The 15,744-nt window shown below is 31.6% G+C and overlaps 1 protein-coding gene across 7 annotated transcripts in view; it reads right to left on the minus strand.

The window, feature by feature from the left end:
- wnd (Mitogen-activated protein kinase kinase kinase 13 wallenda) overlaps positions 1-15,744 on the minus strand; it is a 33,172-nt gene that overhangs the window by 12,184 nt on the left and 5,244 nt on the right. For 2 of the 7 annotated variants that reach the window (XM_080165271.1, XM_080165267.1), the window contains exons 4-14: positions 12,622-12,672; positions 11,358-11,463; positions 10,859-10,988; positions 6,607-6,691; positions 5,607-5,708; positions 5,093-5,284; positions 4,748-4,895; positions 4,134-4,336; positions 2,730-2,849; positions 1,597-1,672; positions 1,369-1,475 (exon numbers count right to left, since the gene is read on the minus strand). In XM_080165271.1, the coding sequence (XP_080021397.1) occupies positions 1,369-1,475; positions 1,597-1,672; positions 2,730-2,849; positions 4,134-4,336; positions 4,748-4,895; positions 5,093-5,284; positions 5,607-5,708; positions 6,607-6,691; positions 10,859-10,988; positions 11,358-11,463; positions 12,622-12,672 (1,320 nt within the window). Of the gene's footprint in view, positions 1-1,368; positions 1,476-1,596; positions 1,673-2,729; positions 2,850-4,133; positions 4,337-4,747; positions 4,896-5,092; positions 5,285-5,606; positions 5,709-6,428; positions 6,692-10,858; positions 10,989-11,357; positions 11,464-12,621; positions 12,673-14,387; positions 14,430-15,744 lie in introns of those variants that run through there. The other 5 variants (XM_080165272.1, XM_080165268.1, XM_080165273.1 and 2 more) reach the window with 3 other exon arrangements.

The raw sequence follows: 15,744 nt of genomic DNA on the forward strand, positions 1-15,744 counted from the left end.
AGTCTTTGATACTTTCCAGTTATTTATTAATATATATTTCGGTGGACATTGCACCCTCTTCAGTCTTGAGTTTAGTTGGATGTTAAGTTAGACTATTAGTATTTTCCTGACCTCCCTTACCCCCCTCCCATAGATTTTTAAATAAGTGTCCAAAAGACAGATGGACAAAGTAAGTTATAGATTGATTATACCTTGATCAAATCATATTGTTACAAAAAGAATATTTAGACATCTAACTTTTATAGCAGCCAAGAAAATAAATTCTTCTTCTATAAATGCAATATTTATTTTATCCTCTTTCTTAAATAGCAGCTGAGTAAATTTATACATTCCAGTTTAGCGTTAACACAGAAATACAAAAACAAAGACATGATGAGTTATTACGTCAATAACATGATAAAAATACTTCCCTATACTAAAAATACACTTGTAATAAGTTTCCTTTTATATTAATTTTAAGCTTTTTTACCCCTCTTTGTCGACATGGTAATTGTTCAGAGGAGAGAGGACTATGGGCTGTTTATTACTCTAGTCCCCAAAGTTTTATAATAACGTTAGCTTGACAACTTTGAATGTTGATTGGTTGATTCATTAAGTTGAGTGTTTAAACACTTCAACAACTATTTTTCACCTACAGAGGGGGTAATTTTGTGGACCATCATTGGAAATGTACATCAATTTATCGACCATTGTCTTATCCCTTTAGATCCATGTATTTGTTAATCTTTTTTTTATCAACATAAGAAAGAAAATATGTTGATAAGGCCATTAGAATCATGTCATATTATCATAGGACTCAAATAAAATCAAAGAGATTTTGTCCACTTGTTAAATAAACTACTTAAAATTCCTAACATTATTTGATTTCATTTATTGACTTAAATGACTATCTATCTATCTGCCTCTCTGTCTTTTGTCTCTCTTTGTCAGTGTATCAGTCTGTGTGTCAGTTTGTCTGTGTGTCTGTTTGTCTGTCTGTCTGTCAGTATAATCTATCTACCTGCCTATATATCTATCTATCTGACTACCTGGATATCTATCTATCTATCTCACTACCTGGATATATTTCTATCTATCTCACTACCTGGATATCTATTTATCTATCTATCTACCTGGATATCTCATGTTCCGTCTGCTCTAACTGGAGCATGACAGCACTAAGCTCCAGTAAAACATTGTTGACCCTCTCCATTTTTCTATCTATCTATCTACCTGGATATCTATCTATCTATCTACCTTGATATCTCCTGTTCCCTTTGCTCCAACTGAAGCATGACAGCACTCAGCTCCAAAAATACATTGTTGGCTCTCTCCATTTTTCTAACTACCTATCTTTCTGACTACCTGGATATCTATCTATCTATCTACCTGGATATCTCCTGTTCCCTCTGCTCTAACTGGAGCATGACAGCACTGAGCTCTAGAAAAACATTGTTGGCTCTCTCCATTTTTCTCTCATACAACTCTCGTACATCCTAAATAAACATCATTATAGAAAATCTTCGCTTTTTAGGCATGTTTGAATCGTCCCATTGATTTTAATCAATTCATTTATCTCTGGAAATGGAAATTTTTAAACTAGAATAATAATCAAACCTGAGCATGTTTTAATTCTTCTTGTCGTTTCTTAACTAAAGCCTCATCAGCCAAAGGAATATTGCTTCGTTCACATCTAAACAATAATATATACAAGTATTTTGGGAAATGAAAGAATATTTTGATCTTTTGAAAATGTACTTTTAGTGGCTGTGCCACTAGCATTTAGGGGTCTGTGTTTGAAAAATGAGGGGGGTGGGCAGAAAATAGCATAAAACAATCCGATGACTAAAATTTATCAAATTCAAATAAAATAACACAAAACGCTCCCTTGGCCTATGTAAAGCTTTCAAAAACGAGGGACTTCATTATCGGTTCATTGGTTAGCGATATCTATGATTTTAAATAAAGCATTGTATTTTTAAATGTTGCTATCTTTGTTAAAATAATTAGCATTAAATCTTACAAGAACTAGATAAAATAAGATTTCAAAAACTCAACATATTATGCAATATTTTAAAACTTGCTTTATTTTTATACTTTAACTACGATTTAAATAGTATAAAACACAATTATATATAATTATATACAAAGAAATGTATTTATTCTCAATAAAAAATCACTGTTTAAAAGCGAAGTTTTCTATGATTAGGGTCTGAACATCCGTACGTCACAGTTAGAGCTCTTAATGTTAATTCAGGAATTTTGGAATTGTTCTATCTACTTCAAACTGTACAACAAGTTTTTATACAGTTTTGTTTTTAATTTCAAATTAATATTTGCTTATTAGTGTTCATGTTTGTTTGATTTCAAAGCTTCACCTTTTATGGACGTTGTCATCCTTGTTTATTGAATAATTATAGCAACATTAATAGCGAAGCATTAAATTTAAACACTTGTAACTCATGTAATCTTTATTTTATATTTCCCCCTTTTAAAGTTATTTACTGAAAATGAACCGGACGGACGGATAGACAGACATTGTTTTTTTTGTGTTGAAAATGTTCATTAGCCAAACGTAAATTCTACAGCCTAATGACCCAGGGTTCTAAAGGGATAAGATAATGGCCGATAACTTGATGGTCGAAACGTTTAAACACTCAACTCAAACAATCAAAATTCACCAAAGTCCTCAAAGTTGTTAAGTCAACGAAAAATAAAGCGTAATTATAAAACTTTGGGGACTAATTTACCTCATTTTCTCATTATACTCCCAGACTTGGGCCTTCCAGGTTTGCTGGGTTCTAAAGTAATCCTCCGGCTGTAGGGACAGCACCTCCACTCCGGCTATATCCAGGTGCATCAAGATTTGTCTGGAAAGATAGATAGTTGGTTAGTTAGTTAGATATAAAGATAGATAGACAGATATATAGAACAATGGGGACAATAGGGACAGCACCTCCACTCCGGCTATATCCAGATGCATCAAGATTTGCCTGGATAGTTAGTTAGATAGTTAGATAGATAGATAGATAGATAGATAGATAGATAGATAGAATAGATAGATAGATAGATAGATAGATAGATAGATAGATAGATAGATAGATAGATAGATAGATAGATAGATAGATAGATAGATAGATAGATAGATAGATAGATATATAGATAGATAGATAGATAGATAGATAGATAGATAGATAAATAGATAGATAGATAGATAGATAGATAGATAGATAGATAGATAGATAGATAGATAGATAGATAGATAGATAGATAGATAGATAGATAGATAGATAGATAGATAGATAGATAGATAGATAGATAGATAGATAGATAGATAGATAGATAGATAGATAGATAGATAGATAGATAGATAGATATAGATAGATAAATAAATACTTAAAAGTAAAACAACATTTTATCTTAAATTTTTATTTTCTTTTACTCAGAGTTTCATGCTTTTGCAATCATCAGAAAGATACAATAAATAGATAAATAGATAGATAGATAGATAGATAGATAGATAGATAGATGGATAGATTGATAGACTGAAAGATAGATCGATAGATCGATCGATAGATAGATAGATAGATAGATAGATAGATAGATAGATAGATAGATCGATCGATAGATAGATAGATAGACAGATAGATAGATAGATAGATAGATAGATAGATAGATGTAAGTATATAAATATATAGATGAATAGAAATATAGTTAGAAAGATTAATCTACGCAGAGGTGGATTAATGGATAAATAGATGGATGGATAGATTGACGGATAAATGAATAAATGGATAGATGGTTGCATGGATAGGAATATGGATGGATGGGTGAATAAATTGATAGATAGATGTATTAGAGGATGGGAATATTTATGGTTAGATTAATTATCATTATTATTATTAAAATAGAAATAAATAGACAAATAGACGAGATGATTTTTTCCCGGCTTTTTTAAAATTTAAGTAGTGCAGTTGCATTCATTATGCCTTTTGGTGAAAAAATACTGAAATTTTAACCATTCATAAAATAGACGAATAAATAATAAATTATCTTGCTAGATAAAGAAATATGTAGACAGCTAGATCAATGCATTGATTGAAATATGAATTGATATATTGAAAAATAAAAAGAGATAGACTTGAGTTACTTACTTAAAACTAGGTCTATTCTTCGGCTTAGCCTTCCAGCACAGTTTTATAAGCAGCTTAAATCCCTCAGGGCACGTGGATGGTATCGGCAGCTGTAGCGAGTTCGAGCCCACTCCCCAAATAATGGCCGAGCTGTCGACATTCTTGTAAGGTATTTCACAGGTCAGTAGTTCCCATACGCACACACCAAATGACCAAATGTCGACCTAAAATAAATTTATGTTTATGTGATAATTGCAAATTATAATTATGTCATTTGTAAACACTTGTATTTTATCTCTAAAGTCTATAGCACGTTGATATTTGAAAGTCATGACCATTTTTATATTATGTAATACAGGAATCGACATAAATAATAGCAAGCAGAAATGTCTCTCATGCCCAAAATAAAATATTTTTTTCTTTAATATAGCAGAGGCGTTCAGGGGGGGGGGTATCCACCCTCCTGGCAAAATAAATGGAGTTGAATAAATTCACCTAGAAAAGATGTTTTTAAGCTTATGGGGGATGCTTTTGCCTAATAAGGACCCATTATCAAGCACATACAGAACTTTTAGACAAAGTTTAAGCAATCAAAGAGTTTGTTATCAGTCTGTTGGGTGTTACTTAATAATTACCTTTTCGTTGCAGGGCTCGTTCCTGATGACCTCTGGAGCCATCCAGGCGACGGTGCCAGCAAAGCTCATCTTGGTGCTGTGCTCCGACCACTGGCGGGACGTACCAAAGTCGCTAATCTTGATCACCTCGTTCTTCCCGATTAAAACACTGAAAAAAAAACGATGGATTTGTTTGTTAATTTAGATATTTTGAACGGCTGAGACACGTAGTATTTTTTATGTTGGAAAAAAGTAACTGACCTTAAGCCACAAATAAACATTTTTGGGACATACTTTCTTACCGCGAAAAAGAACATACAAATTTAGACATTAAGTAGCTTTGCGATTAAAAATAATAATACTTACTTTGGACTTTTAAGATCTCTATGAATGATCTTATGTTGATGTAGATAGTTCATGCCCATGGCAATCTGTTTTGTCCAGTTCACCAGCTTCTTGGGGGGCACTTCCTTACCCTCTCTCAGCAGGTTGAACAGAGGGCCGTACGGACAGAATTCCATGATTATACAGTAGCACGGAGACTGGGTGCATATGCCTCTGAAAAATAGAATAGATAGATAGATATTCAGATTGACAGATGGATACGAAAAAAAAAGATAGATCCTTTTATGATGAGGAGTAAATATTTTTTTCTAAAAGCTTTTATTTCGATAATTAATGTTCACTTAATATTTTAAACATAGTTTAATTACATAGACATATTTGTTTATCATTTTACTGAATCATCTTAGGAATTCCAATTCTAAAAAATCAAGTTATTATGATAATTCTATCTTATAAGAAAACTAATATATTTCTCATGAATACAAAGAGCTGCTACACTTTCAAGACTATACCTTATAGCAACAAAATTCCTTACCTGAATTGTACAATATTGGGGTGATGTAATTTTCTGAGATGTTTGATGTCTGTTTCTCGTTCTTCCTTCACTTTTTTCACTGCCACTGTCTCTCCCTGATACCTATAATATGTATTTAAGTAGTAGGATGTCTTTTTGTGGCTGTCATAAAAGGTAATATTAATACCTATTAAAATTTTAATATCCACACTTTATCTCAAATGTAGTTCAATACCTATCCAAAACAGTTTTCTATTTACTTTCTCTTAAATGCCGTTTTTGATATTGAAAATAGGCATGTTAAGATTGTCTTATTGATTTCAAACATTGCATGATTTCTGTAAGAATACTGAATAAGGCATAATATTTCACTTCTTGTTGTAAAACGAAATTATTTCTGGGGAGATTAAGCATAATGAAAAAAAAACATAGGTGCCGTCAAAAACAGTTCTCTAAACTTAAGATCCTAGTCACTAGTTAGAAATCAGGAGGATTTCTGTGTGGATTAGGCATAACAAAAAAGCAAACATACCTGCTGAAAAAAACAGCGCCCTTTGCTCCAGATTCTAGCCACTCCAAGTTAGAAATCCGAATGATTCCTGTGGGGATTAGGCATAGTGAAAAAAGCAATCATACCTGCCAACAAAAAACAGCCCCAGGGACTTCAGATCATAGCTACTTCAAGTTTGAGATCAGAAGGATTTCTGAGGTATTTAGGCATAATATAAAATTAAACACACCTGCCCACAAAAACAGCCCCAAGGGCTCCAGATCCTAGCCACTCCAAGTTTGAGATCCGATGAATTCCTGAGGTATTTAGGCATAATATAAAGTTAAACACACCTGCCCACAAAAACAGCCCCCAGGGCTCCAGATCCTAGCCACTCCAAGTTTGAGATCCGATGAATTCCTGAGGTATTTAGGCATAATATAAAAGCAAACATACCTGCCAACAAAAACAGTGCCATGAGCTCTAGAGGGGATTCCTGCGATGATTAGGCATAACAAAAAGAAAACATACCTGCCAACAAAAACAGCCCCTTGGGCTCCAGATCCTAGCCACTCCAAGTTGGAGATCAGTTCAAACGGTATCTCCCAATTATCATCTTAAAATAAAAATAATGAAAATTTATATTCAGGGAGGAAGGGGAAATTTGACTGTAAATCCTACAGGTACCCAAAGTTTTATTTAATCTTTATTGCAATCCTGAAAACTTTGGGTACTTTTTCTTACTGTATAACCTGATACCTAGTTATTGCTTAACAACTTATGAACATAATTGTATTTTATTTATCAGCGAAAAAAAATGAATCAATAGAAAGTTTTTTTAAAATTGTCTGTAAATTACCAACAAAATAACACTTGGCCATTCAACTTATTATCATTCTTGCGTAAAATTAAAAATTACGTATGAAACTAGCAAAACAAGTGCAAATACATAAATTAATTAGATTTCCTAGCAAAAATAAGTTTATATTGAATTTCAATTGTTTATGTCGACTATATGGTGTTTGTGTGTAGCCATTGTTTCTTAGTGTTTGGACCTAAGTAGTCATAGAGAAGAACGAGACACAGTTGTATAGCCACTGGGGCTATCAAGCTCCACGCCCAAATACATAATGCCTTGACCCGCTGTCTCAAGAGAGCTACTCTTTATTACCTCACCCTCGCCGAGTATGGCAGGTGTCCCAAATAAAGTCATCGTAATGAATGACGCTCTCCGCAGAGGAGTTTAGGATAAGGGTTTTACAGATATTATTTACGTGACTATTAAGTATCCAAACCACTTAATAATCTCCCTTCCTACACAACCAGGGAAAGTAGTGTGAAATGCATTTAACTGAGAATTCGAGTTGCCACATGGGGACTTGAACTTGAACTCTCGTCACCTCATCTCAGTGCGATACCACTTAGCTACCACGCCCTACGATGACTATATGGTATTAAAAGTGGTCGTGGCTGACTCAATCTGAACTAAATAATCATATATAGAAAGACTGTCATGCAACCTAAATACAAAGAGACCTACATATAGTCAGAAACAAATTTTACAGTAGCTTCGCTACTATTAAACAGGGTATTTTTAGCAGAAGTTGTAAAAATAGAACATTTGTTCTAGACTATTTTTAGAATTTCCCTTTATAGGTATGCTTTTTACATTTAATATAATACAGTAAATGAATATTACCATCAAACTTCCTAAACTATTTTCTAGCTTTGATAGCTCATTTTTTTTGGGGGGGGAGGGGTTGTGATTAGCAAAAGGATAACTGAACCATATTCAGAAAATTAATGTATCGTCCATTGTCCTATCCCGTAATCATCATTTTTCTGTGTATGTGTATTAGTTTGTGTATGTGTGTGTGTGTGTGTGTGTGTGAAAAATGTGTGACGTCACGGATGGCCCCACTCTGGATTTTGGGAATCCCACAGCCTCCGTCAGTAGATGTATATTATACCAAGTGTCCCATGAATATTATCATCTATAATACAAAGTAGAACGATGTCTACCTGTCTGTGTGTCTGAAGTCTTTTGTCTTTATGTCTGAAGCTTAGGATCTCAGTAACCACTGAAACGATTGGGCTCTACTCTTCAAGGAATATACCCTCTGGTCCTGTAAAGGTTTTGAGCTATTTTCTTAGGGGTGGGACACCCTTAACCATTCCAAAAAAGAAAAATCCCCCCCCCCCAAAAAAAAAAGCCGCTTGTATATTCTAAAGTAAGTAGTCTGTAAGTTTTTTTATGTATGTCTAGTAAAATCTTGTAAAATAAAGAATACTAGGACGGTGAATTATTTTCATTGAGCCCCAAAAGTTTTATAATTTTTTTATCTTATTCGTTTGCTTACCAACTTTGGAGACTTATTAAATTTCAATTGGTTGGTTCTTTTAGTTGAGTTACCAAACTTTTCAACTTCTAATAATAATCTACAGAAGGAATAATTTTTTATATCATCATTGGTGGTGTAAATTAATCTAATTTATATTGACTTATTCCTTTAGATCCCAGTAGAGCTTAAATCTTTTAAAAGAGAGATGGGTTTGGTAAACCCTCTTTATTTGTATGGCTCAAAAAATTAACACCCCAAAAAATATAAAATATAATTTTTTGGACACCTTCTTTAGATACATCTTTGACTGCCAGAATGAGATAAAAATAGAACACAAAAGAAACCTTTTAGAGTAACAAAAGTAAGAATGAAATTTTTTTTTATTATAACTGTATTTCCCTTTTACATGATAGGTTTAGGACAGGTGGGGGTGGGTTATGTCACCAACATAAAGATATCCAACCCACCCCCCCTCTATACAAAATATTTCTTCATCCCCCACTCCAACAAACAAAAAAACTTGTAACTCTAAAACAAACCCTATTTCTCTTGGCTTTTGCCTGAATATGCAAGAAAAGGGGTCATTCAGTATGAACATAGAATTTTGTCAGATATATTTGTCATTCATTCATAATATTTTCCAGTTGTAGCTGGCTTATTGCTTCTATCCACTTTACCCCATCCCTTCCCCTCCCACTAGATGTACTAACTGACAAATAAATAATGTCCATGTTAGCAACCAAAATTGACGAAAATATCCACGTATATTCTATATCCATCGGCTTAGTTTCATAAAATTGACAAAGGAACATAAAAATGGTATAAAACCTATATTATAAAATTATGAAAGTATTTCTAATGACTTTTTTTTCATTAATATTTTGCAAACATGAAATGTTTAGAAAGTAAAAAATAATACAAGGGCAACTATTTTCAAAAGCAAAGCAGCAATAACAAGATGATAATAGTTTAATAGAAAAAGTACAGTTATATAGTAAGGGTTTAACATTTATATGAAGAATATTTTTTTAGTATTTTGTAGGACTTGTGACTAAATCACTAAGTATGATAAATAACGTAGCAAAGTACATACAGACTCTAATTATAGAGTAGCTGTGCGAACAAACAAATAAGTGTTCATTCACTTCCACTTATGTATAATATCATCAAATTATCAGAGCTGTAAATTATTACAACAACACAAACTGTGTATTGTATTTTGCTTTACTCTTATCAATTAAACATCCTCTCGTATTATTTGCCATTATGTTTCTTTTTGCGGATATGATAAATTGCGGAAATGAAATCACACCAAATATAAGGCAAACGTACAGTTTTTTTGTGCATTGATTTTTTGCATTATTTTTGGTTGGCCTGTTGTCATGCCCCAGGTGTCACGGATAACAGAGGCAGGTAACTTTTCCACCAATTAAAAGTATGTAAAAACGGTGTTATTTGAAGGACTTTACTCCTTAACGGCTAGCTAAAATGTTTTTAAAATAAGATATTCCTTTATTGAATACAATTACAGCATGGTAATATACTTATAAATCTATAATATAAAGTAGTAAGCTTTTTTTGAAGCTAAAGTCTCTCAAAGTTAATGATTTAAAAAATGATTAATGAACGTTTCAGGGAAGCTATATACGGGTCTTGGAATGGTTTAAGGCTAGTTTGGCACTTCTTGGCGCATTTGCACGTTTCATATTTGTTACTAAGAATTCGTAGCATCAAATGAAATTATTTATATAGCTCGATATTGAAAAATTACAAGACAAAATTTTACTGGTTTCCTTACATTTCTAGCCTTTTTGCCTATCCTTGTAATAAAGAAAAAAATCTATAAAAAAAAGGGGGAGGACTTTTTGATATTATAAAGTGCAATAAAATAAAAACCAAGCAAACTTTTTATTTTATTTTTCATTTTGTTTTTCCCTATTCAATATTAGATTTCATTAAAAAGTAAAACATAATGAATTTACAAGAATATATATGTACATAAGTAGCATAGAAACAGTAGAGTACTATTCAGTAATTAAATGGTTAATAATCTTGTTTTACTTCTTTGATGACATTAATCAAAAAAATTCAGTGTTATTACAATGCGATTATGTGTCAATATTGACTACTTTTATTCTATATACTTTAGCTGTTATAAATACAGGGAGGGAGGGGACATTGGACTGTAAATAATATTGGTACCAAACGTTTTATAACACGTTTTCTTCAAGCGTTTCCATAATAACTATGGGTACTTTTATCAAAAACTTAATGTCTTGTTAAAACTTATAGAGTCTTAAATATTGGAATCATGGAATCAATAAAAGGGGTAATGTTGTTTGTCTTAGTGCATATAAAATATCCCGTCCATAGTCTCATCAATCTCTATATAGTATGACATATTAAGTCATGCATACCAGTATAAATAGACTAAAACCAACCTTTTTCAATCTGATGTTGTTTATTTTTGCCCATTGCCAACCAAACCGGTTTCAGGCAGCCGAAAATTCCGTCAAACCACCAGGCATTGTTATTTGTCCGGTTTCCGGCCATTGCCGGCCGGTAGGCAACCTTAAAAAAAGACATTTGTAAGATTTTTCTTTAAAGGACGATTATCTCTAATGTTAAAGCATATTTTCAATCTGCATGTTTCAAATTTTAAGCGAAGTTACTCTATAGTTTAATTTGTCTGACTGTCAGTCTGTCCGTAATGCTCTGGGGAAATGGGAATTTATCTGCTGCTTTTTAAGAGAGTCAGTGTAATTTTTAGTGGACCGTTGAGCAACCAGTATATAGTTTACTTGGTCCATCAGTCTGTTGCAAATTAATATATAATATATAAATTGCTTTGTCCGTTTGTCTATTAATTTTTTTTTGCTTTGGTACTTATAGATGTTGACATTCTTGTTTTGCTAAACAAAATATAAAATAGCTAAAAACCTGTGAGCTTTCTCCCTCTTCATCCGAAATCTTTTCCTTCTTGATATCCAGCAAAACTGGGGATAAATTTCGTGGGGATAGTCCATCATCGTCAATGTGGAGCATACTGAAAAAAAATATAAATTAGACAGTCCTTTTAATGAAAAAAAGAATAACCTGAATTAGAAAATTCGGAGTATAGTCCCTTTCATGACAATGCCTCTTAAGGGGCGTTTCGTCGTATTTTCATAGTTAGGTAAATGCCCCCCGCAGGGGCTAGAAATTTGAGAAAAGATTATGTGAAAATACAACGAAACGCCCCTTAAGAGGCGTTGTCACGAAAGGGACTATACACGAAATTCGTCCATGCTTTAATTTTATTTCTATATTTCTTTAGATAAAATCCTGCACTCCATAAGAAATACAGTTTCATAAGATTTAATTTTTAGTTTTCTAAGATTCTAGATAGTAAATAATAGAGACGTATTGAAAAGGTAATATTTTTTTTCTTAGGCTTATTTTTAAAAATTTTGAAAAATAGAGGGTAAGATAATTGATAAAAGATAAGTTGAGATAATTCAGATTATTGATATTTAGGTTAGGTTAAGGCAATCGCATTTTTTAGAGACTATTATGTTACTAAGAGAAGAAAAAAAAATAACAATATCTAATCTAACAAAGCTAAATAATCAAATTTGTAAAAATTTTATTATTAATCATGCATTTTGTATGTACTAATAATTTAATTAACATGCAATTGTATATCATTTAAAAGACAAACACAACCAAAAAGGATATTTAAGTATATATATATAAAGACAAATACAAAAAGTTAGTATGATAATTCCTGTAATTCATGGAAACAGGAAATGTTAATGCTATAAAATAAGATACTGTCCCTCTGTCTGTCTGTACTACAGTTTGTCAGTCTGTCTTTTTATGCTTTCATTTGTATGCAAGTCTGTCTCTCCGATTTACCACAATTTCATTTGTCTAACCATACTTACATATGTTTGTACTCTCATCTGTCTATCTGTACTTTAGTCTGTCAATATATCTGTCCATAATTATGTTTGTATGTCTGTCTGTCTGTACATCTGTCCGACTGCGTATACTTCCTTCTATCTGTATGTACTCTTGTTTATATGTCTTGACTTCCTTCTGTTTGTCTATTCTTACATCTGCCTTTAATCTTTCCATCAGTCTGTTTGTCTGTCTTTCTAAAATGTACATACTTTCATCTGTCTATCTGTCTGTAACGGAGAGAAAATGATAAGAGACTCACCAAATTCTAAATGTTAGTGTTATAAAAAGCTTCCAGCATGCATGTTTCATTCTAAAATAATACTCTGGCAGGAAGGAGACAATGGACGAGAAATTAATCTTCCCCCAATAATGTAATTCTAAATTTGGAAATATTAGCTTGGAAATAAGAAGAGGAAAATAAAAAATTAGAAACTAAAAACTCAATTCTAACTTATTATACTTTTTCGTCCATTGTCCCTACCCCTGCTAATTCTAGCATGCATACTTTAAATAAAATGAAAACAAAAATTCTGTACGTAATGTTCTAATCTTATCTTATATAATAATCTAATTTATATATAAATAGATTTTTATATTTTATATTTAAATATAAAAAAAACTATACATTTATGAATTAAAACATATGTGACCGATATTTTAATATTAGGAAGTTGCATGCTTTATTTTTTTCTATAGCTTTTGAATGCAATGACAGGAGTCATTTTATATAAAGTTTATTGCTTAATTTTTTTTTTTTTTAATATAGAAGACTGTCAAACCAGGGATCTAAAGGGATAAGATAATGACCGATAAATTGATGCACATCCCAAATCATGATACACAAAATTACACTTCTGTAGATTACAATTAGTGGTTAAAACTAAATAAACCAACCAATCAAAAATAACTAATGTCCCCAAAGTTCTTAAACCAACGAATAATAAAACGTTATTATAAAACTTTGGAAACCAGTGTAATAAGCAGCCCAATGTCCCCTTCCTCCCAACTGTCAAACAGTGAACGAGATTATCTTTAATTTGTGGCAATTTGACTTTATCAAAACAATAGATTTACCATATTCAGATTGGCAACAGTCATAAAGGGAAAGTTAATACAAGGCTTTAATAACAAAAATAGCAGTGATATTGCACCTGAATAAAAAAATTTCCTACAAGTTTCTATAACTCATATTTTGATTTTAAACTATCTTTATTTACTTTAATCACAGCATACTATTGTAAAGAAAACATTTCAATAATGATCACCTATATATATAGATATATAGATCAAGCAAATAATTCTAAAATAAACTAGGTCAGGTTCATGCATAGCAAAAGGTTGACATCTATTTTAAAACATGGATAAAATCATGCAAAGTAAGGGTTATTTATAGTGATGTCATGCATAAGTATAAGATATAATAACAATGACAGTATCATGCAAAGTTAAGGGTTGCTAGATGTTTCTAGTAGTAAATAACTATTTTCAAAGCCATGCTAAGTATAAATTTAATTATTAAGTTGACTATAGTGTTACCATGCATAGAGAAATGAGATACAATAACTAGGATAGTATCATGCAAAGTTAAGGGTTGCTAGATGTTTCTAGTAGTAAATAACTATTTTCAAAGCCATGCTAAGTATAAATTTAATTGTTGTATTGACTATAGAGTTATCATGCATATAGGAATAAGATATAATACCAAGGATAGTAGCATGCAAAGTTGAAGGTGGCTAGATGTTTCTAATAGTAAATACCTATTTTCAAAGCCATGCCAGGTCTAATTTTTAATTGTTGACTATAGTTTTCTCATGCATAGAGGAATGAGATATAATAACAAGGATAGTATCATGCAAAGTTTATGGTTGCTAGATGTTTCTAGTAGTAAATACCTATTTTCAAAGCATTAACAAAGTATAAATTTGATCGTTGACTATAGTGTTCTCATGCATTTGAATAAGATACAATAACAAGGATAGTAGCATGCAAAGTTTATGATAGCTAGATGCTTCTAGTAGTAAATACCTATTTTCAAAGGCGTCAGAGTCTATGTCCATGGCCATTGCACTGCGAGAAAATAAAAATAAAAACATAAAAGATCGGTGAAAATCTAAATTGTGAGTAGGTAATACTTAGAAAGGTTTCATATGGTAACTATAAAGGCTGCTTAGTCCGGCAAAACGGCTGATACATAATTTAGTGTTAATCTGAAAGGAAATGCTTCTATCTGATTAGCCAATGCAGACTTGAAAGTTACAAAAAAAAACACCATCTTTAGTATTTCCAAGTTTAATCTCCCGTTTTTGTTTTATTGTGTTGGTTTATCTATCTAATACATTAGTATATAGTGGGGTGATTTTATTTATTAATATGAAATAACAAGGACAATATTGCTCTTAATTAGCGCAGTTTTAGAACAAGTATAAAATTTTCCGATTTATATAACCTCTTTAATAAAGTAGTAAGATTTTTTTAGGGTATCTGTTTTACATTAATGTCTTGGGTTGGTTTTAAGCTATTTTTTGATATTCTCTACCCCGTTGGGTTTCTTACATAGTAATTAACTAACGTACTTTTAAGAGAAGAGGGAAAATAAAATACATATGTTAAAGAATATACTAGACAAATCAGACACCTATTTTTCTCTCATAGCAATCTATTAAATCTAATTGACGGACATACTGACAATCCTCAGTTATAAAGAAGCAAAGCTGATAAAAAAATAAAACAAAACACAAAAATTTGTAAAATGTCCAAAATTCAAAATTCTTATCTTCTTTTTATTGTCATTTGTTTTGACCTTATCTCTATTTTTATGTGATGTCAATCCGCTCTAATACGTTTATAATAAGGATACTAGTGGCTTCGCCCATTAGGCTTCATAAGAGAGAAGCAAAACTAGCTTAAAACCAACTTGATAGGAGTTTGATATAATTCGCAAAAAAATCCATTTTTACAATGTCAATTAGTAAAAGTCTATGTAACTCTTATATAAAGTAACATGATGTCTAGCCGTCTGTATGGAGCTGAAGATCTCCCTAACCACTGGGCCTTAATGGTTCTCCTTTACAGTAAATCTTATTTTATTATTTGTCTCAGCTCTAAAGTACAAAAAAAAGTAAAACAGCACAAATAAAACCATAAACTAATATACTAATGTGCTTTTTTGTGAAAATGAATTTGATATAATGAAGTTAATAATGTATGTGAAAGTTACATTAACGGAAGCACTAATTTCAGATTCTAATGTTTGTTTGTTTTTAAAGATATAAAGAAAATTTTAATGGTGTCACTGTCTGCAAAATTCTACCTTTACCATATGTTATATTGTCATTTATTTATTTAATAGTCATAAAAACTTTAGTTATCAGTGTAAAAAATA

The sequence above is a fragment of the Acartia tonsa genome, chromosome 6 (genome assembly GCF_053477335.1).
Source record: "Acartia tonsa isolate MP-2025a chromosome 6, ASM5347733v1, whole genome shotgun sequence".
Taxonomy (NCBI): Eukaryota; Metazoa; Arthropoda; class Copepoda; order Calanoida; family Acartiidae; genus Acartia; species Acartia tonsa.